Source organism: Lepidothrix coronata, unplaced genomic scaffold (assembly GCF_001604755.1).
Source record: "Lepidothrix coronata isolate B3197 unplaced genomic scaffold, Lepidothrix_coronata-1.0 Scaffold118, whole genome shotgun sequence".
Lineage (NCBI taxonomy): Eukaryota > Metazoa > Chordata > Aves > Passeriformes > Pipridae > Lepidothrix > Lepidothrix coronata.
In genome coordinates, this window is record NW_016690298.1 from 743,706 (window position 1) to 765,293 (window position 21,588).

A 21,588-nucleotide genomic window follows, 5' to 3' on the forward strand; every position below is an offset into this window, starting at 1 on the left:
AAGGTCATGGTCCCCTCCCAAGGTACCTCCAGCTGAGGAGATGGAGCTCCTTTCTTCAGGAGTGCCTCTGAAAACAGCTTTTCTTCCCTGGTGCAGAGCTTGCCCAGGCTTCTTCTCATGGCAAAGCAAGTGCTGGACCTTGGGGAAGTGGGAGGGATGCTGCCAGTGGGTGTGGGACAGCCAGGGCTCTGGCAGAGCTGTAGGATTTGACTGCTGTCATGTGGGTTTTCAATAAAGGGCTGTGTCCGGCTGTGTCCCTCTCCTGCTCTGTCCCACCAGGCCTATAGTGTCCAGGAAGGGCTGCAACCCCTGGTGCTGCTGGGTCCTCCTCAGTCTGGTCCTGCTGTCCCAGGGGCTTGCAGCAGCTCTGGACAGAGAGGAGGTGGCAGCAGCTCATTGCTGTGGCGTGTGACGGCAGCCCCCAGACCATGCTGTGCCTCACCCTGAGCAGCAGTATGTGGATTGGGGCGTGCACAAGAGGACACCCAGATCATGGGGGCACAGTATGCTGAGAGGGCTGGAGCCCATGTTCTCCTTGTCCTACACCATGTGCTGGTGCCTGGAGCCAAGTGAAGCCCTTGCAGCAGCAGGCTGGCAAAGGCAGCAGACACCTCCACCATGGTTACTGGGCAGATGATATGGGCCTCCAAAGAGCAGGAGACAACCAAAACACTAACACACTGAATGCTTCCAGGCCTGGGGGCAGCTCTGGAGCAAATTACAGATGCTCCCTGGACACAAAGCACCACCTCCACCCCTTCACAGCCAACCCATCCATCCATCCATCCATTAACTCCTGCTCTCTTCTTCTTCTAGCCCTTGTGTCCACATGCTTCCTTTGGGACTGAGACCTCATTCCTGTGCCCAAGTTAGGTCCTAAAACAGCAGGCAGAAAGCCAGGCAACAGGCAGGCTGCAGCCCGTGATGCTGCTCTCCTGGGGCAGGGACCTGTGCCCCCAGCTGCCCTGCTTCCTGGGGCTGGGCCAGCTGCAGTCATGCTGCCTGTTCTCCTGGTCAGCAAGGGGGAAACAAAAACATCCGGAGCAGCCCCTGTGTCTTATGGAAGGGGAATGAAAGGGCCTTTGCTGGACCACAGCCAATCAGCCACAGAGCAAGTGCAAACGGTTGCTTTTTATATTTCCTCTCTAAGGGAGCAGCATGCAGGGCAGAGTGGGTGGTGAGGAGAAGACATGGGATGGGGAGCTTGTACCAACAGCCGTAACTACATATCCTGCATTCTCCCATCTGCAAACATCTTACCTTGGCAGCTTTAGGTCTGCCTCCTGGGCACTTTTCCTCAGGGAGAGTCCTGCTACTAGCTAAGGGGGTATGACTGGGGCAGCAGGAGCTTAACTGCTCTCTGTTTCATGTCTACTGTCACCAAGTTGTCCCCTGGTGCAACCTCTGATCCATTCATGTGGGCTCTGTCTCCTGGCCCAGGAGCTGCTCTGTTGCAAACCAGGTCCCTCGAGTCCCTGCTGGTTCTGGGATTCATGCTGTTCCCCCATGCATGCCAGCACATTCAGGAGGAGGATTTATTACCCCAGTAAGGGCATCTTTGGGCCTGAGGAGACATCATGGGAAGGGGCAGAGGGGACACATTCCCAACCCGGCTGTGCCAGTGACTGGTGGACTCCATAGAGGGGGAGCAGGTGGTGCAAACCATCACCTGCACACCTGGGTCATCCCAGATACCAGCTGCACCCAGACTGTGTCTCTGCTTCTCCCTGGGGTGCTCAACTCAGGGGAGTCAGTGCCAAGGATGCTTCAGGAATGTTGCTCATGAGCCCTGTTCTGCTGCACAGTAAGTCTCTGTGGGGTGTCCTGCAGTCTGTGCTCATGGATGGATGAGCACCCCAGTGGGCATCAGGTGGGTGTAAAGACCTGCTGCAGGGACAGATCCTGTTCCATTTACCCTGCTCCCAAGGCAAGGGAAGGTGGGGATGGAGGAGAATGGATGGGGGATAAATAAAAACAGGAGAGTGAAGATAGCAGGAAAGAGCTTTGCCAATGCCACCCAGAGAACCACAGGGATCCTGGCCCCCAAGACTCCAGCATGGGGCCACTGGTGCCTCCCTGGCCCAGGTTGTCGCCAGCTCTGGGGAATGCCACTACTCATTGTCCCATCCTGTCCCGCTGGGGTCTCCTTCCCTGTCCCCAGCCCCTCCTCCCTGGAGCCGGCTGGATTTGAGCTCCCGACACACATTAAAGGCCACAAGTTCGGCCTTGGCCTCCATAAATTTGATTCCATAAATATTAGTTTTCGCAGGGTTTAATGAAGCCGTTATGCCGGGCACGGCCCAGCACCCCGACCCGTGCCCTTAATAAGGGCTCTGTGGCCTCGATTAAAGGGACCTTTCAATCGCTGTCAAGTATTTTTAGAAAAGGAAAAGAAAAAAAAAAGGGAGAGAGAGAGGGAGAGAGAGAGGGAGAGAGAGAGAGAAGAAGACGACCAAGGCAGCAAATAGGGAGAGGAAAATCTCAAACCCGTCCAGTGCAAAAATAGAGAAACAGCACCACCTAGACTGCTTGGCCCTGCTCCGCCACCCGTTCCTCCTGCGCAGCGCCCAGCTCCGGGCAGCCCTGGGAGCCCAGCAAGGGGTATGTGGGATGCTACACTCCCGCTTGGGGCAGGGACAGTGGGATGCAGCGGTGGAGAAAGCTGAGGTGCAGAGGAAAGAGCAACTGGTGCACAACTGGAATGCAGGCAGGAGCAGCGTGTGATGGCCAGGCATCCCAGTGGTGCCTGAGAGTGGCTGAGTGTTGTGGGAGATGCTGTGCAATGCAGGGATGGATGTTGCATCTCTCCCCACCTCCACTAGAAGGTAATTCCTCCCTGTGACCTAGTGCTGCAGCAGCAAGCGTCCCTTCCCACTACTTGCCTGAGCAGGAATCCCACTCCCCAAGCAAAATTCTCTCTTTACCCACTGGTTATCTGCCCCTGTTCCAGCCTGCAGCCACCTGCCCACCCATCCAGCTCTGGCTGCTCTGTCATGCCTGGGGCACCTATCCCGAGTGGCCCCATGTGCCAGTGGGCTTTGCCTGGCAGGGACACTGACTGACATTGGGAATGCTGCATGGAGAGATGATGAACTCTGCACCCTGCAACAGGGCACTGTCACTGCTTGGCCAGAACCAATGCAGGATGCCGGGGCCCCTGCATGGGTAGGAGTTGCTGGCAAACTCAACTCCCAGTCTTTCACCCTGGATCTCCATGGGATATAAATGCTGTTACCAGCAAGGGCAGGGCTAGGCTGCTTACTGTGAGCCTGGAGCTGCTGGGAGGGGGACAGAGGTGTGTGATATGCATGCTGCATGCTGGCAGGCTGCAGAGGTTATTTGGAGGTCTGGGTTTGGGTCATTGGCAACCCAATGAGGAACTTGTCCCTGGGAAGTGCCCCAGCCCCCAGATGCAGTGTTATCCCAGATGATCCTGCTCCACAGTCCCTGGTGATGAGCAAAGTGAGAAGCTGAGCTTATTCCTTTCGCTGGGAGTACAAACAGCTCTGGAGGATCCTGTGGACCTAGTCCAGGGTCCACAGGGTCTGATTTTCCTGTGCCAGTGATGCACAGAGAGTTGTGTCCCTTCTGCAGCCCTTAGAAGCCAAAGGCAGGGATGGAGAATGGTGCTGTGGCATGTCTCCTCTGCTCTTTCTGCTAATGCCATTAGGATGCTCCACTGAAAGGATCAGCTGAAGAGGTGTAGAAGTGGGGTGGCCTGAGGCTGCTGGCCAGACACTCTTGCTCCATCATGTGCAGGAGCAGTGGGACATCTGCACCCCACATCCTGCACAGTGGTGGGAATTCACAGAGGCTCTGGGCACTGGTTTTGGGTACCTAGTATGAAAACCAGTATGAAAACCGGCTGGAATGTGGCTACTGATTATGAAAACCTGATGAAGACACCTCTGGCCAGCTGCACTTTGCTGCAGCTCCTGCAGAGGAAATGGTCTACTGGGACCACTGGACAGCAGCATCCCAAGCCTGTGGGTGCTGCTGGATCCCCAGCCTGCATCCCTCTTGCCCAGGTTGATTGGTCCTGCTAAGATGAGCAAAGCCCTGGAGCCGGAGCTGGATGTCTGGCTGGGCTACTCTAGCCTGGTCACTGCATATCCCTATGAGTGACCTGTGCCCTGTGCCCCCTGAAGAGCTGGTGAGGGGACATCTCTGAGAGAGTTGTGTGCACGGGGGCATCCCAAGGCACTGCTTCACCTGGGAAGATCCTAGAGAGCCAGAAGGGGTGCAAGCAGAGCTGTGCAGGACCCCTCCCCGGCACGCAGCTGGGGGAGAACCGGGGGGGCCCTGCAAACCCTCGCTCCTGAAATCAGGGTGTTATATTTACTTTCCCCTTTTGGCAGCTAGAAGGGGAAGCCCATCCCAGCCCCTCATTGTTGTCTCAGCGAGTTAATCAGATGCCATAATCCTGTTGTGGAAATATCGGGCCTCCCTGGAAACAATGGGGAGCGAGAATATTGTGGTTAAATTTCAACCAGCTGCCTCCCTGCTCTGTTTGATCCCCGCCCGCAGGCCCGGGCCCCTGGCGAGCAGGCGGCGCAGCAGGGCCCGGAGCCCCGGGGGTGCCACCCCGCGCCCACTCCACCGCGAGGGAGCCCCCGCGGGTCGTACCGCGAAGGGGGGTGAAGGGTGTGCAGCGGCCCGGGCACGTCTCGGGGTGGCAGCGGGGCTGCCCTGGGGGGCAGGTGTCGGCGGGCACTACCGACGGGGTGGGCTGCGGGGCTCGGCAGGGGGGAGGAGGCTGCGGGCGGCCCGGGGCAGGTTCCACGGGGAGGAGGAGAGAGAGGGAGGGCTCTGGGAGGCTGGGACACGGGCAGGGTGCGGTCCTGGCGGTTCCCGGTCCCGGATCTCTTCAATTTCCCCTCTCACTCCTGCCCGGGGAGCGGAGGCAGCGGCGGCTCCGGCTCCGGCTCCAGCCCCGCCGCGCTGACCGCCGAGGCGCAAACCGCGGAGGGCTCCGGCAGCGCCGAGCCCCGCGCCCCGCGCCCCGCAAGCGGCCGCTCGCCTGCCAAAACAAACGGCCCTTCGCTATTTATTGCCGCCGCCGAGCCACAGCAGCTCAGAGCGGGCCGACGCCAGCCCGCCGCACCGGGCAGCCGGAGCGCACCCGCGCCGGGCAGCCGCCGCGCCCCGCCGTCGCCGGCACCGGCACCTGCCCGCCGGCTGCGCGCCGCATGGGGAGCCCCGGGGCGGGCGGCGGGAGCGACGGCCGAGCCTAGCGGGGAACCCGGAGCCGCCGGTGCCCCGGGCCGCCCCGGGGCCGCCGGGCGCGCCATGAAGCCGGCGCGGCTGCTGCTGCTGCTGAGCGGGTGCGCGCTGCTACTGGCGCCGGCCGTGCGCGGCTGCGGGCCGGGCAGGGTGGTGGGCAGCCGCCGCCGCCCGCCCCGCAAGCTCATCCCGCTCGCCTACAAGCAGTTCAGCCCCAACGTCCCCGAGAAGACGCTGGGGGCCAGCGGCCGCTACGAGGGCAAGATCGCGCGTAACTCGGAGCGCTTCAAGGAGCTCACGCCCAACTACAACCCCGACATCATCTTCAAGGACGAGGAGAATACCGGCGCCGACCGGCTTATGACCCAGGTACGGCCCCACCGCCGCCCGCTTCTACCCCCGCGCCGGGCATCTGCGGGCACCGAGGCTGCTCTGGAGCGCCCTACTCCCCACTATCCGGGGGCAGTGCGACCAGCAGCACCCGGCGCTGCGGCTTCCCCGTCCTGCCCTGGGTATCCCGATGCCCGGCCCGGGCTGCCGGCGGTGCAGCGAGTGCATCTTCCTTCGCCGGGCGCTGCAAAGCTCCGTCCCTTCGGTTGCGCTGTGCGCGTCGGACAGCACGCTGCGCCCTGGTACGGCAGCACCCTGCTCCCGGAGCCGGCAGCACCCTGTCCTCCCAGATGGCAGCAGCTTTCCCCACTGCCCCTCGGAACCTGTGGCACCCGTGTCTGGCTGCACCCCGAGGTGTGCCCTTGTGCCTCCCGAGCTGGCAGCACTCTGCAATGGTGCCTCTTAACCCATGTCCCACTGGCCCCCGAACTAGCAGCACCCTGCCCTCCAAACTGGCATCAGTCTGTCCTGGTGCCCCTGAACTATGCCACACTGCCCCAGATCCAGCAGCATCCTCCCACATCCCCCTTATCCAGCAGAGCTGTGCCGCGCTGTTCCCTGGCTGGGCAGCGCCCTGACCCCCTGCACCCATCCTGCCTTTGCCCCTCTGCTCTGCCTACCCACTGGCAGAGCAGGCAGCCTGCCTGTTGGATCCGAGGGACAGAGCAGAGCCTGGTGTGTTGGCAGGGAGGAGAGTAGGCTCCAGGAGTGCTCTTGCTGACCTTGTCCCCAGTCTGACACTGATGCAGTGCCCCCTCTTTCTGCATATCTCGGGTGGGATGGTGAAGGGTGCTCGATGGGGACTATTTGCTGCACTCAGGGATGGGGACAACCTGTTACTACAGTCAGCTTACAAGTGCCCTGGGCCAGCGGGAAGGAGGTGGGGGGGGATGACACAGAGGACGGCAGAGAAGGGAGGGTGATGCTGGACGAAGGTTACTCCATGTTTTAATATTGCCAAGAGAATGCCTGAGGGTTTCAGGAATGCAGATAAGGAGCCGCACGGCCTTGCTAAGAAACCTGGCCACCAGCTTCAGCACTGGGTTACAGCCCGAGTGAGCTCCTGATGAAAGTGGGGGGGAGCTGGTGCTGCCCCTCTGACCACTGCACTCTCCAGTCGGGGGCTGGTGGGTGAGCGTGGGTGGCTGTGATGGCAGGCACTGAGAAAGGCTCTGACTGGGGTTTCTGACTGAGGTGTTGATAACATTGGGAGGAGAAGCTGCTTGCATGCTGGCTTGACATCTCTGCAACTCTATGTGTCCTAGAAGCAGATCCCTTAGGGCAGGGACCATGGTCCAGGGTGGTTCTCAGGCTGGGGACTGTAGCAGAGGATCCCCTGCAAGGCATCACCAAGACTGGGGAGTTGCACAAGTTGTGGTTGCTGGTGACTGGAGCCCTAGGTTTAGGCTGGAATCTGCCTCCTCTGGGGAACAGCTTTAAGGATACTCGAGGAAGCAGTGAGCTCCTCTGGTCCATGCACCGGGGAAGTAGGTGACATCATATTGCTTGAGTTGGAGGCAGGAGAATGCTTCTGGCTCTGTTGTCCTGAGAGTGCTCCCACCACCTGCTCTAACCCAGCCAGTGCCTCTTGGTGCCCTGGAGGGAGAGTTCCATGTACCACCTACCAGCCTAACATTTCCCACTCTACTGCTACATTGCTGGCAGAGTACCTGGAAGCTCCCTGGTCTTCTTGGAGTGCCCAAATGAGGGTTCTTATTTCATCAGGGTCCCTGGCCACCACACATCCATGCCCAGATGGGTACCACTGTGCCTTGGGCAGCTCTGCAGGGAATTGTTCCCCTTGCTATGGAGGCAGCATGATTTCTAGTAGCTTGCTGCCATTCCCACAGCCCTTTGGGCTTGTCCTATGGCCCCTGACTGTGGGACATATCCCCAGACATGGGAACTCTGGCTCTGGCACCATGTCCTGTGTTGCTATGGGTTGGGAAAGGCCATTGACCCAACTCCTTGTCCCTTCCCCCAGTGCACTGGCTTTTACTGCTGTTGACTCACTTCAAACCTGTTTTCTTTCCCCAAGTCCAAGGGTCTGGGTGTCCCAGGCAGCCGGAAGATGCCGCCTGCTTAGAGGAGTGGGTAGTGCTGCTCTCTGCCCGCCTTTCCTTTATCGTTTCATCTTCCTCAAGAATTCCAGTGTGTTTGCTCTCACTGGTCCCACTCGGAGGTGCTGAGATAAGGCTGGAGGCAGAGCATGCCTCACCTCTCCCCAGCAGCCTGGCCCAGGAATGTCTTGGGTCCCCTGCCCCCATGGAGTCCCAACCCTAAGCCTCTCCCTACCCCAACCATCACTCCTTGCAGCCACTGTTTGCCCAACTGACATGGAGACCATGGTACCAGACCTTGCAGTGGTGAAGACTTTATCATGGAGACCTTGGAATAGGACTTTTGGCTTCCTTTGGGAGAAACCTCATTTGAGGAGGAGATGCTAGTAGGACCCCTCTTCTCCTGGCCAGGCTCTGGACATGGAGGAAGCTGTGACCAAGCACACTCCATTCACAACACCTCTGCTGAGACTGTGGTCACACCTGAGTGTCCTGCATACCTCCCCTGAGATGATCCTGAGGTCCCTTCCGGCTGCGCCCCATCTTGGAGCTCTGCTGTTCCTTCCAGACCTGCTGCCTTCTCTAAAGAGGTTTGGCTTGCCCCACAGGACATAGTTCTGTCCCCAGTCTGAACTCGAGAAGGGAGATGCAAAGGTTGGGCCATGGGTAGAACTTCTCTGCTCAGCCCAGCCCAACATCCCCAGGGTCTTCACCATGATATGTATGGGACAGCAGAACCACCAGCTCAGCGTGGTCATATGGGGCTCCGTTCTACATGTGACCTGGTGGTGCCCCGTCATCTGCACCACTGCAGGGACAAGCTGTGTCCTCCCTGCAGCCACCATCAAACACAGACCCTGTGGATGGCCCATGTTTATGGGTTTCTTGGTCCCTGCCTACCTGTCTATGCCGGCAGCAGAGCTTCTGGGTAGGCAGTGCCCATCCCTACCTGCTTCTTGCTGCCCATGCCTGCTCCCTGACCATTGCTGCCTGCTCCTTGCCCATCCCTGTACATCCCCATCCTTTGTTGTCTTCTCTCTGCCTCCTGTGCCTGCTCCCTGCCCATCCCCACCTGCTCACCCTTGCCTATCATTGCTTGCTCCCTACTTATTTTTGCTCATCCCTGCCTGGTCCCTCCTTGTAGTTGCTTCTTCCCTACCCATCGATGACCCTTCCTTGTCCACTGCTGCCCTGCCAACCCGTGCCTGTTCCCCACCTCTTACTACCTGCTCCCTCCCCGACCTGCCTGTGCCTGCCTGGTCCTTGTCCATTGGTTCTTGTTCCCTGCCCGTCCCTGCCGGTCCCTGCCCGCGCTCTGACACCTGCTGGCCACCAATGGCACCGGCAGAGCCGGGGACAGGGTGCTCCGGGGCTCTGCCTGACGCTGTCCCTGCTAAAGGGAAAAGGCTTGGAGGGTCTCCGTGTTTCTTTGAGGGCAGAGTGCCCCTCGAGGACAGAAGGGCTGGCAATGAGGGCAGGAGGGGTGCCCAGAGCGGGGTGCTGGCGCGGGAGTGGCAAGGGGATGGCCTGAGTGATGGCTGGAGGATGCAGGGGGGCATTGCATTGCCTCCAATGCTGAACCCCCTTACTGCGGGGTCTCGGTGGGGGCTTTGGGAGCAGCTTGTGCCATGTGCCAAGTGTCACCACGGTGGTGCTGGATGGGGACAAAAGTCACTCCCTCCCTCTTCCTCCTCCCCTCACCTAGCAAACTGTTTGTCCAGCACCTTCCTGGCTTATCTCCCCACACCCAGGGAGCCGTGGGATGACGGCAGATCTCATCTGGGGCAAAGGCCTGCCTGGCACTGCCCTTTCCAGGGCCCAGACCCTGCCAAGTGCAAACGGGTTTCCCCAAGAGCAGCAGCACCCACCTTCCTGGGATGAGAGCAGGTGCTTGGGGATAGGCACTCCCTACATTTTTGGGAGTGCACCTCCCTGCAGAAGCAGTGCTGGGCCATTTTTGAGCCCAGAGATGTAGCCTGCATCAAGTTTTAAAGCTCTGGCTCATGCTTGCTGTGGCTGTCTCAATGACCCATGACATACCGTGGTGGGGAGTCCCAGTACTGAGCTGGGCATCATGCAAAAATGTCCCCAGGTGTGGCTGTTTTTTAAGCTGCTGTCCAGTCATTTCATTTAATGCTTCCCAGAACTGGCCTTGTGCATGATAATGAATGCTCTGTCCTTTGCCTTGATTTTATGGGACTCTTCAGGACCTCACAACATCTCCTTTCCGGGCTGCGCAGCCCTAGTCTGTTCAGCTGGGTTTCTGTAGAAGTTCCCATATTGCTTTTCCTACACTTTTTCTATGTCTCCTCCATCCCTTTAGCAGCAGGACAAGGGACCAGAAGTGGGAGCTGTACTTATGCAAGTCAAGCAGACAGTCTTGGACCCTCCCTGAACTTCGGGTGCAGCTGGGGGATGTGGAGCAGTGCAGAACGAGGCTGGGAGGACTGCAGGACAGGCATTTGGGACTGGCATCCCTCTGCTTGCTGGGGAGCATCACCACAGGGGGATGAGACAGGGCATTTACCTTGCTTGTGTGGCCACTCTGAGCACCAGGTCTGGTGCTTTTAAGATCTGCTACTGTTCCTCAGCCCAGGCTTTTCACTCCTCTTGTGGTGGGCAGAGGTGAAGGGGGCTTGACATCCTTTCTACTCCAGCACAACAGAGCTCTTGAGCAGTTATGGCACTACCCATGCGAGCAGAGGACGAAGCTGTGAGGCTGCCCAGTGCTTTGTCCTTGTTACTCAGTACTTGAGGAGTCGTACCAAGCAGAGCTGTTCTGAGGACTGGGCAAGTTGTTTTATTTGTGCCTGGGGATAGTGCTAGGGACCCTGGGCCATCTTCCCAGCCAGGAGGCAACAGAACTGAAGCTCCTGCGTCCTCCTCCTTTCCCAGATGGGAACCCCTTGTGTGGTGCACACCTCTTCCAAACGGTGGTATCAGGCACTGCAGGGAGTCTGGAGGGCATGGGATAGACAAGGCACCTCATGTTCTCAGATCTTACTCTGCTGGACCAGCCTCCAATAGGCCTGAGGGCCCAAAGAGGCTTAATGGAAGCATGGTGGGATACAACCTGCCAACCAGGCAGCTAACCCCTCTCTCCAAAAAGCTTTTACTGACTCTGTCCCTCTGTTCTGCAGCGCTGCAAGGACCGCTTGAACTCCCTGGCCATCTCTGTCATGAATCAGTGGCCAGGGGTGAAGCTGAGGGTGACAGAGGGCTGGGATGAGGATGGGCACCATTCAGAGGAGTCGCTGCATTACGAGGGCCGAGCTGTGGACATCACAACCTCAGACAGGGACCGCAACAAGTACGGCATGCTGGCTCGCCTGGCTGTGGAGGCTGGCTTTGACTGGGTCTACTACGAGTCCAAAGCACACATCCACTGCTCTGTCAAGTCAGGTAAGACAGGGGTAGGGGGCAGTGAGCAGGGCCAGGGGCCAGACCCCCTCTTGCAGCATGCCTGGGGATCTTGGCTGGCTGGGTGAGGTGCTCCTGCAGGGGGTGCTGGCTCTTGCAACCTGATTTCCCTATCTGGGCCAGACAGTCAGGTGGGGAGTGAGTCACACACCTGTGGCCAGCAGTGCCATAGGGCAAATTCCCCATCTGGCTCCCATAGGCCTACATCCTGACCCACTCTCTCTACTCCCCTTCTTTTCTTGGCCCACATCCCCTTCTCCCCAGCTTGTCTGCCCAGTCTGCCCATTGCATCTGTCTCCATGCCTCTGCCCTTGCAGTCCCTTAGTGCCCATGCTCAGCCTTATTCAGCCCTGCCCTCCTCCACTGCTGCCTGCTCTCAAGCATCCGCTGTCCAGCAGCATCTGTCCAACCTTGCCTAGCCAGGGATGGGGTCAGAGACACCCAGACAGGAATAGGCCAGAGTGCCTTGGGATCAGCTTTTCACTGTGCAGCACCATCTGCGGAGGGGAGCAGAGCTGGGTGGTGCTGTGAGGGGCGCTATCGTCGCTGGTGGCGTTTGCTTCCCTCCGTGCGGTGCATGGGGGGCAAGGAGGGAGCTGCTCTCAGCTGCCCGTGGCCAGGAGGGGATTGCGTAGGGTGCAAGGTCCCCCCAGCCCGGGCAGAAGCAGCCCTGCCCGGGATGCTGCGCTCGCTGGAGCAGCCTCGCTGGCTGAGGGCTGCAGAGGGCAGCAGCGCCCCGCGCACGGCACCGGCCACCGCCGAGAGGGGGCCGTGCTACTGCCCGTGTCGCGACAAGCTGGGGAGGGCTCTGCCTGTGCGTGGGCTTACGTGGACACAGAGGCAGCCTCGGCGGCTGCATGCACAGCCCCCCGTGCCGCAGAGCCGTGCTTGCACACGGAGCCCTTGCACACGCAGGCACAGAGGGCTGTGCCAGCACACGCACGCCCACACCCGTGCCCGCGTTCCCGTGTGCCACACGCCGTACCGCGGCGGTGCCGGGGCTGGTGCGCCGATGCTGCTCCACGCCTCTTGTCCCCGGGCTCGGCTCCCACCGCGCTCTGCCTATCCTACTGCCCTAGCCCGCAGCCAGCGGCTCGACACCCCCAGACGCCAGCCTGGCCCCCCGCGCTGACCCGCTCCCCCGTGCTGATGCCAGGACGGGCACAACACCAGCCGGCGATGGAAGTGGGTCGACCGCGCCGTGGAGAGGGAGTGATGCGCCCCCGAAGAAGAGGGACAAAACGTGGGAGAAGGACCAGGGCTCCCGTGCCCCGTGGCACCCTGTGGGGTTGACCAGAGGAGTGGGGCCAGGCTCTGAAGCAAAGACAATGACCCCGGAGCCTTGGGGCTGGCCAGAGGAGTGTGGCTGTGCCCCTGGAGAAGGACAGAGGCTCTTGAATCCTGGGATGTCCCCCCGGACCAACCAAAGAGGGATGCCATGACCCAAGCAGCAGACTGCGGCCCTGAGGCCCTGAAGGGCTTCTAGAGGCTGGTCATATTCCCCTTGCTCTGCAGCAGCTCCTCAGGGCTCTGGGTCCCCCATATTTATCCCCAAGGTCTGGGGAACCCAAGGGTGCATTGTGGAGGCTGTGGGGTACACATCCTGATCCCCGCAGAACTGTGTACAGAGGGCAGCTGGGCTGCCCCTGCCTCTTAGTAAATGGCTTTTATTTTTGTATGGATGGCCACACGACTTGTTGTATTGTATTGTGTCTCCTCGAGTCCTCCTCTGCACCTGCATACCCCTCCATGCCCAGCATCTATACCTTCCACTTTCCGCCAGATGCCCCTCTCACCCTTCTGCAACCCCTCCCCACAGCTCTGCTGCCTGCCACGGGATGCAGGGTGCAGGATTTGGGACCTGGCCTTCCAGGGCAAGGACAGGGCAGACACTGCACCTCATCTGAGCAATAAAAGGATTCTGTCCCAGAGATGGATGCCTCTCTTCATGGGCCTGGGGGCTGGGATGTGGCTCTGCCCAAAGCTGGGGAGTGATGGGAGCTGTGCAATTGGGGTCGGAACACTCAGGGATTAGATGAGGGTGTTGGGAGAGGGTCCTGAAAAGGGCTTAGAACTCAAGGATGGAACTGTGCAGGGCTAGAGCAGGACCTTAAGGTGAGATGCCACTGACAGATGGTGGGAGGGCATAATATAGACACTAAGATGGGGGTTGCTGGGACTTGAGGGAACAGGGCAGCTGGGGTTGATAATCACCATTTCTTGGGAAGCCAGGGTTACCCTGCTAAGTGCCAGGATGGACCCCTTGTGACACTTGGTGACTTGCTGCATCTTTTCATTTGGGGAAGGGTAGGACCTCTGTGACACCATCCCAGAAGACAAGCCCCAGAGAGTTTGGGTCCTTTACCCTGTGGCAGGGAAGCCCTGCCCAGGAGGCTGGTGACTTTTGCCTGATAATGGCCACAGGTTGTGACAACTCCCTGCAATCTAGAGAAGGGGGGTTGGCTGGCATAAGTGGTGCAGGGTTGAGCAGGTGATAGAAAGAGCAGGGCTGCAGCATGGAGTGGAGTGGTGCTGCAGTGCTGGGGAAGGACACTGCATCCTGCACTGTTCTTGTAGCAGCCTCCCAGGTGGTACTCAGGACCAGCACTGCAAGGAACAGAGATGCTGTGTGTATGCAGACTGAGACCAGGCACTTTGCTCCTCAGCCTGCCACTGCTCAGGACTCTGCCACTGCTTTTTCAAGCTTCAGGTGCCCCCTGGCACTGACTGTCTTGCACATTTGGAGCTGTGGTTGTGTCCCGTTCCCCCTGCTAGGTTGGTTTTGGGACCTGGCTCTTTAGAGCAGACCCAATGCCCTGGTACCATGCTGGAGCCCCCAAGTGTCACCTCAAGTGACATGGTGGCTGGGGACTAGGTGCCTAGGGGGGCTGGATTGGTGGCTGGGGGTGTATAGGGGACACACTTATATTTGTGATGCCAGGACAGGGTTATCCCTGGGTGGGAAAAGCTGGGCAGCCTGGGAAGGTGTCCACGCCTTGTGGAAGGGTGATGCCGAGGCTCTGGCTAATGGGTAACCCTCCTGTCCTCTCTCTCCCTGCGCAGAGCACTCGGCCGCTGCGAAGACAGGGGGCTGCTTTCCTGGGAGGGCACTGGCAACGCTGGAGGACGGTGCCCAGACACCACTGTGGGCACTGCGGCCGGGCCAGCGAGTGCTGGCAATGGACGGGGCGGGCAGGCCCACCTACAGTGACTTCTTGGCTTTCCTGGACAAGGAGCCCCGTGCCCTCACCACCTTCCATGTCATCGAGACGCAGGAGCCGCCCCGGCGCCTGGTCCTGACGCCCACCCACCTGCTCTTTGTGGCGGAGAACGCTTCAGCACCCACCGCCCACTTCCGCCCCATCTTTGCCAGCCTTGTGCGCCCTGGACATTTCGTGCTGGTGGCCACAGGGGGAGGCAGCTTGCAGCCTGCCAAAGTGGTGGGGGTGCGGGACCGGAGGGACGTGGGAGCCTATGCCCCGCTGACACGCCATGGGACACTGGTGGTGGACGGTGTGGTGGCCTCCTGCTTCGCCCTGGTGCAGGAGCAACAGCTGGCACAGCTGGCCTTCTGGCCACTGCGGCTCTACCACAGCCTGGTGGGGTGGCCAGGGGCACAGGGGGATGGTGTGCACTGGTACTCAGGGCTGCTCTACCGCCTGGGCAGGCTGCTCCTGCCCCCTGACAGCTTCCACCCACTGGGGGTACCCCGGGCGGAGAGCTGAGGGTGCACCACAGCTGCGGCCAGCACTGCTGGTGGAGGTGGTGGCTGCAGGGTGACTCACTGGGGGCCAGCATCCCCTCCCAAACCTGGATGCCCATGGGGAGCTGCCTCCAGCCCTGCCTGCTTGGGGTACAGCCACCTCCTGGTCAGGGGGCACTGAGGCTCCCCAGCTTGCCTACTCCGTGCCCAACCCCCCCTCCCCTCCTGTTCCTGGGGGCAGGGGGGAGGCATGAAGGGCTTCCCCTGGGACAGGGGGATGCCCCAGCTGGATCCACATGCTGCTATGTGTGTGTGTGTGTGTGTGTGTGTGTATGAGATGTGTGTGTGCATGGGCTGAATTAGCTAATGATGGAGGTCGGATCAAGGAGTGGGGCCTGGAAGAGGAGAGAGCCATGGCTGCTACTCCGGGACTCCCAGACCGTCTGCACCCAGGAGGGAGGCTTTGGGAGAGGGGCCTTGGGCCCCTTTGCTAGGCAACCTGGGTGGGAGGGCAGGCAATGCTGTTTCCACCTCTGGGACATGGTAGATAGGAAGACGGTGGTCCAGGTACTGGGACAGCTCTTGCGTGAGAGCTCTGTCTTGGTGACACAAGTACCACTGGAGTGATAGACTGGGGAGTGGGATGTCAAACTCTGCAAAGCGAGCACTGTAGCCACCCAGTTGATCATGCCCATGGGGCTCCTGTGACAGCATGGAGGGCTCTGGCTGCAAAGAGGGGGCTGCGGAGGCAAGCACATGGGCAGGAGGGTGCAAGTGTCAGCTAGATATGGGCACACACTAGTAGGAGTAGGGGTGGGGAGAGCAAAGGCTGCAGCCCCAGTCTGCTGGAGCCTGGGGAAAGAAAGCGGCAGGGAAGAAAGCGGTCCCTCCCTTGCCTTCCCAGCATCCTGCCCTGAGCTGGCTTAGCCCAAAAGCCTGTCCCACTGCAAAGCTAAAAAAACTCCTCAAGCTTAAGACCCTGCCCGGCCTGACCTCCACAATCCACCAGTACCCCAAAGCCTCAGGGTAACTCATTGCTGCTCACCCACTCCTGGGACCTGCAGGGAGTTAGAGCTGCGGCCACAGTTCCCCCCCTCCAAATCCTAGCTGGAGCCTCAGCCTCCCCTAGCTCCACATTAGCAAAGGTGAGAGGGCTGAGGGGGACTCTGACCCACGTTCCCCCTGCAGCATCACGCGTCTTTATTTATTTATCTGCTCTTTGTATGTACCATAGAGGCAGCGTGGGCGCATGCAGGCTGAGATGGGAGTGGTGGGGGGAAAGCTGTTTGGTTGGGGGGTAATTTTTTTTTTAAACAAAAAGCAGAAATTATTTAAAGATTATTTTAAAGCACAGCTTTTTTGGTGATTGTTGTCCAAGACGAAGTGAGGGAGTGTGAGCATGGCCGACAGCAGGTGTATTTTTGTCTCTTCACTGGATGTACCTTTCCTTATTAGGATTTATTAGGGACACGGCCCAATAAATCCATCATCTCCCAGGAGGGAGCTCTGAGCTCTGGTGTGGAGAGGGCAGGCAGAGATCGGGGATGCTTAATGCGCCCATCATAGCTGGAGGCTGTGGGTTTGACCCAGGGTACATGGGACCAAACTGTTATTGAGGCCACCTGGAAACTAGAGCAAGAGGGGTAGGATGTAATAGTTATGGCCAATGCAGGACTACCAGGGCACCTCTCTATCCCAGTTTGGACCCATCACCCCAGCACCCATCCGTGCTGGGACACCTTTCCCCACCATTCCTATCACCACTACACCCACCAACCCAGTCCTACCAGAGAAGATGGACCCCATACTCTGTAGACAGGGTTTCCGATGTCACTAGTGCTAGTCACTGCTGACTGTCCCCTCATCCTCTGCCAGCCCTCTCGCCCCTCTACCACATCCCCATGCCAGCAGAAGGGAAGATCACCAGCCAGCACCCCACAGTGTATCTCCATACCTGTCCCACCCACACACACTTCTGTGCACCCCCTGCCCCATCTCCAAGCTGCCCTGCCTTGGTATCTTGGGTGGGGCTGGGAGCGAGGTCCCCTCAGGGCTTTCCCTGGACCCCACAGCATGGTAAGTGCTAAGCAATTCCACAGCAGGCTGTCAGTGAGGGCCCTCATCACCATGGCTAATTTAAGGGCACTGTGAGGCGGCTTAGCTAATTTAATTAGGTTCTTATTACAGAGAAGGACAAATTGGTCCCCGTGGGGGCCATGGGGTCAGGCTTTTGAGAGGCACTTTATGGAGTGAAATTTCAATCAAGTTGTCGTCGCAGACAGGGGGAGCTGGAGGCAGAGGATTCATAGGGAGAGGATATGCTCTTTGGGGGGCCTGGTGGTGGTGTGGGGCAATCATCTCCATGCTCCAGTGAGCATGTCAGAAGAACTCTGCCGCATTAGGAGGATGCTGCAGGGTATATGGGGGCTCCTTTGGGGTGGAGGCAGGAAAAGTGGGGCAGGAAAAGCTCCTGGCTCTCAGCTGACCCCAGGGCAGCGAGAGGAAGAGTGGGACATCCTTAAGTAAGATTCTGCAGTCTTTCTGAGGCTCCATTAACTCCCCCATAGCCCCATAACCCCCCATGGTGAGGATGTTGAGGGCAAAATGATGTCCAGCTGATAGATGAGACATATGGGGGTCTCTTCCTTGCCTGAATGTCCTCCCCTCTCTTGTCAGTCAGCCCCAGGAGAGCCATGACAGCCTGGGGGCTGCCCCACTGCCCGTGGGCACCTGAAGCAGCCCCATCTCCCAGCATGCCAGTTCTGGGCGGGTCCCAGCACCACCAACCATCCCAGCTGGGCAGTGATGGATGGGGATGCTGGTGGGTGGCCGGCAGAAGGGCCGGGCTGGAGAGTCCAACAATGGATGTCTCTCCATCAATTTGTCCTCATTACCATGTGAATGGTGGGCGGGATGGAGAGGAAGGGCATGTGGCCCAGGAGAAACCCCCCACATGCTCCCATCTGGGGTAGCATGTTCCCCCTTCCCATCCCTCCAACCCTGTCTGAGCATGTTAAACCATCTTCAACACCCCTCGGGCCTCTAATTCAGGAGAAGAGAGGTACCACCCTCTATTCAGAGCCTTGAAAAGGCTACAGGGTCCGGCGCTGTTAACAAGGGGGGACATGGTCCCTGTCCCCGCCTCTCCCGTCTGTCCCTTGCCCCACGGCCTTCTGCTGTGGCAGCACAAGCCAAACCCGCTCCCAGCTCCAGGCTGGCATGCTAAGCACCAGGATCCCGGCAAAGGAGCAGCAGGGAGGCACTGGGGCTTGAAGAGCGGGAGCAGAGCGCCCTAAGTGCATCCCCTGTTTGTGGCAGTTTTGGGCAGCACAGGCAGGGAGAGAGCAGAGTGGGATCCTGTCAGTCTTCAAGGCCAAACCTGCCCCTCTGGGCATGGCAGTGGTATGTCTCCAACGTCCTTGAGCTCTGGGTCCAACCAGGTCCCCATGGCCTGGGCAGTGATGATGATGGGAGGTGGGGGGTCACCCCGAAATATTTGTACCTGCAGGCATCAGTACAGCAGGTTGCAGAGATCCTTCTTCTGGCAAGGCCACACCAACCCAAACTGCTCCCCTAAAAGCCCAGAAGAAGCTGCTTAGCCCTGCACACTGCCCGCCAGCAGGTGTCCACAGAGGGAGCTGGTACCAGCTTCCCACTCTCACTTGCATTAGCGTAATTAAACTTAATGGCTTTTTGGAGTGCTGCTGCTCCAGGAGCAGAGGCAGGACCCTGTTCTCTGCAGCTTTGTTGTGGGTGGTGTCCCAGTGCCCTGTCCTCGAGCCCACAGAAGCCCCAGGAAGGTGTGTAGTGTGTGCTCTGGAACCCATCCTGCACAGCGAACTCCTCCCCCACATATTGCCCCTCTGCCCTGAGCCCCCCAGCTTCTGCCCCTCTGTCAACTGTGGCACCCATGTGGGGACAATCCTGGGGACATCCCCACATTGCAAGTCTGCAGAACCCCTTTGCCTCTGTGTGGCAGCTCCTCACGGGCAGGGATTAAGGTGTTTTAGCCTCTGGGAGTCAACCACAGCCAGCTGTGCCTGTATGGACACCTTGGACAAACAGACACACGCATCCATCCCCTACACATACCTTTATCCCCTGAACAGACACTTGCCCATGACCTCACTAGTTGAGCCTGAACACCTACCAGCTCTCAGAATCACCATGCAGTCCCCCAAATTACTCTCTTTCCACTCTATATCCTTTATATCCCAGCAGCACCCAGGTGTCCCTGTGTCCCTGATCTCTGTTCCCTCCAGGGACAGTCAGGGGGACATGTACATGGCCCATTGTGACAGCACAGACACTAAGACGGAAGGACATGGGCAACCCGTGGCAGTGCCCGTCTCTCCAGCCATACCCACCCCACATCTCCGGGGTGCAGAGAGCACCCTGGACCCACGGAGTGGGCTGACATCTCCCCTCATCCAGGGTGAGCCCTGTTGACCCTCCTGCTGGAGGGGCACCCTTAGCTCCCTCTCCCACAATGTAGGGTACAGAGCTAACACACTAAAGCCCAACTTTCCCTTCCCATACGCCCTCCCCAGTCATCAGGACCCACTCAGCACCCAATGTGGGTCCCCACTACAGGGTAGGCAGAGCTGGGCATGATGCCAGTAGTCCCCCACCTTCCAAACAAGTGAGGGGCAGGCAGAGGCAGCTGGGGACCATGCAGGGGGCCCGGCACCAGGCATCAGTCGTTACCTCATACACTATCCCAGTATGAGATGGGGGACTCCCAGCACCACAAGAGCAGCCAGCAGGATACACTCCAAGGAGAAACCCCACAGCCATCCGGCACTGACTGACACTGGCTGTGTGGTGCCCCAGGGGGAGTCAGGATGGGGGGTGTATGAGTATGCATCCACACGCAGGGAATGAGTAAGAATCTAATCAGAGTCCTTTTCCTTAATAAATCATTCGTCTTAATCCAACGCCCTCCCTCCTGCTCTAATAACTCCCAGCGCTGGGCCCCACAGCCACAACAATGCAGCTAATGGAACGATTTATTTTCATAATGGTGCTAGTGGGGAGAAGGGGTGGCCGGGGTGGGGGCAGCATGCTCTGGGGCAGGAGTTTCTAATTAGTGAATGAAACTTGATGTAAGGCTGGAGGAAGATGGATGCGCTTCCTGACAAGGGGCCTTTCAGCTCATCAAAGCGCCCGATCAGGGAGGTAAATTAAATTATTTCTAATTCTTCACTAACCTCCAGGGAGTCACTCTTCCACCAGCAAAGGTGGGTCCATTCCTGAAATGAAGAGGCACTTGAAGGACTGAGGTTAGGTAGAAGGGACTGGTGGAAGGGATGGGGAAGACAAGATGGGATGGAGTGGGACAGTGGAGCAGGACATGCCATTGACTTTGCTGGAAGACCAGGGAGAGAACAAGTGGTGATGGAGGGGAGAGTTGCAAATGGTCAATAAACAAACAACTCCAGGGACTAATGACTAATTTGTTGCAAGTTATCCATCCATGCCGTTCACATAACTAGACCCAGAGCAGGGCTGAAACTCAGCCAGTGCTGGGATGGAGCAGAGCAGCCCAGCAACAAGGAAATGGCATTCCAGCCCTCGGGGAATTTGATGAGGGACAGCACTTGGTTTTGAAGGAGCGACTAATTCTGAAGTAGGCAAAGGGTCCAGCACAGAGGAATGCTTCAGCAAAGGCCCTTGTTCTCATGACATTGTATGATTTAAGGTCAACACCAGTGATGTTAATGCTTGTGGCATAAAGCTGTTCTTGAGATGCCCAGCGATTTTTTTAAGCACCTAGCTCCTGGAATCCTGTGATGGAGATTTGTTTTACAGAGAACAAATGCACTCTCTCCTAGCTCTCCCTCTATCAGAGGAACTTTCAAATGTCAACCTGCCACTAGCCCAGATGTCCCCAGTACGAGAAGTGCAAAGAGGAAGGCTCAGTGCTGCGGCTGAAATCAGCCCCTGACTCTACCTGGAGCAGGGAGCTACCCTGAAATCACCCAGGGTTGCCCCGCAGCTCCACTCCCTGCAGTGCCAAGGAAGCACATTCACGGACAGCAGGCAGGTTCCCGAGGGTCTTTCCATATGAAATCATGGACTGCATTTCCTGCAAGATCTGCCCTCCTAACCATCCTCAGCACTGCCAAGCAGTTGTGATTGGAGCGCAGCCCAGGAAGGGAAATAGGGGGATTAGGGGGGCTGTGTCTTACTGCAAGGGGTTGGGGAGGCATGACGGGACCAGGGCTCTGCAGCAGTGCGTGGTTTGCTGCAGGCTGGGGAGCACAGTCCCCTCCCCACGGCTGTGCTAGGTGAGCTGGGACAGGCGCAGAGCTGGCTGTGCTGACCCAACACTCCAGGAATTTAATTTGTTTAATATATTCCCTGGGAAAGAAGAAAATAAATAAGTGGCACCTTGCGTGCCCCCATGTCTCACTCTCGCAACGGAGGTGTCAGCTTAACGAGCCGAAGCCCTCAGCCTGATTAACCAGCCGCTGCTCCCGCTAATAGGGAGCCGCCGAGCAGCGTGATTGATGTACACAGAGCATTAGCACCCCCAGCCTGGTGCTGGACTGCCGAGCGGGGGCACTGTATCCACCCCAGACCCCTTGCTCCTGCCCTCCATACACAGGCCCAGGTCAAGGGCATGTCAAAGGCTTTCTCTTCCTCTGGGGCAGATCATCATGCCCCACTGCTCTAGAGCATAGACAGTGCCTGGGGAGATGGAGCTGGGGCTGCTTTTGCCTCTGGAGACAGGGACACACGCTGGTGACTTCCCACGAGCTGCAGGTCTGTGTGGCACCTTCTCAAACT

At 58.7% G+C, this 21,588-nt stretch overlaps 1 protein-coding gene and 1 long non-coding RNA gene across 2 annotated transcripts; one reads left to right on the forward strand and one right to left on the reverse strand.

The window, feature by feature from the left end:
• The first annotated feature begins 5,289 nt into the window (after positions 1-5,289).
• Positions 5,290-15,945, forward strand: IHH (indian hedgehog). The gene is made up of 3 exons (XM_017825395.1): positions 5,290-5,592; positions 10,814-11,075; positions 14,157-15,945. The coding sequence occupies exons 1-3, from the start codon at positions 5,290-5,292 to the stop codon at positions 14,816-14,818; spliced, it is 1,227 nt and encodes a 408-aa protein (XP_017680884.1). The 3' UTR covers positions 14,819-15,945.
• Positions 15,946-16,312: 367 nt separating this feature from the next.
• LOC108502438 lies at positions 16,313-19,796 on the reverse strand. Its single transcript, XR_001876489.1, has 3 exons — positions 18,947-19,796; positions 18,299-18,369; positions 16,313-16,425 (listed from the first exon to the last, which is right to left on the reverse strand). It is a non-coding gene; the product is annotated as an uncharacterized LOC108502438 (long non-coding RNA).
• Between the last annotated feature and the right edge of the window lie 1,792 nt (positions 19,797-21,588).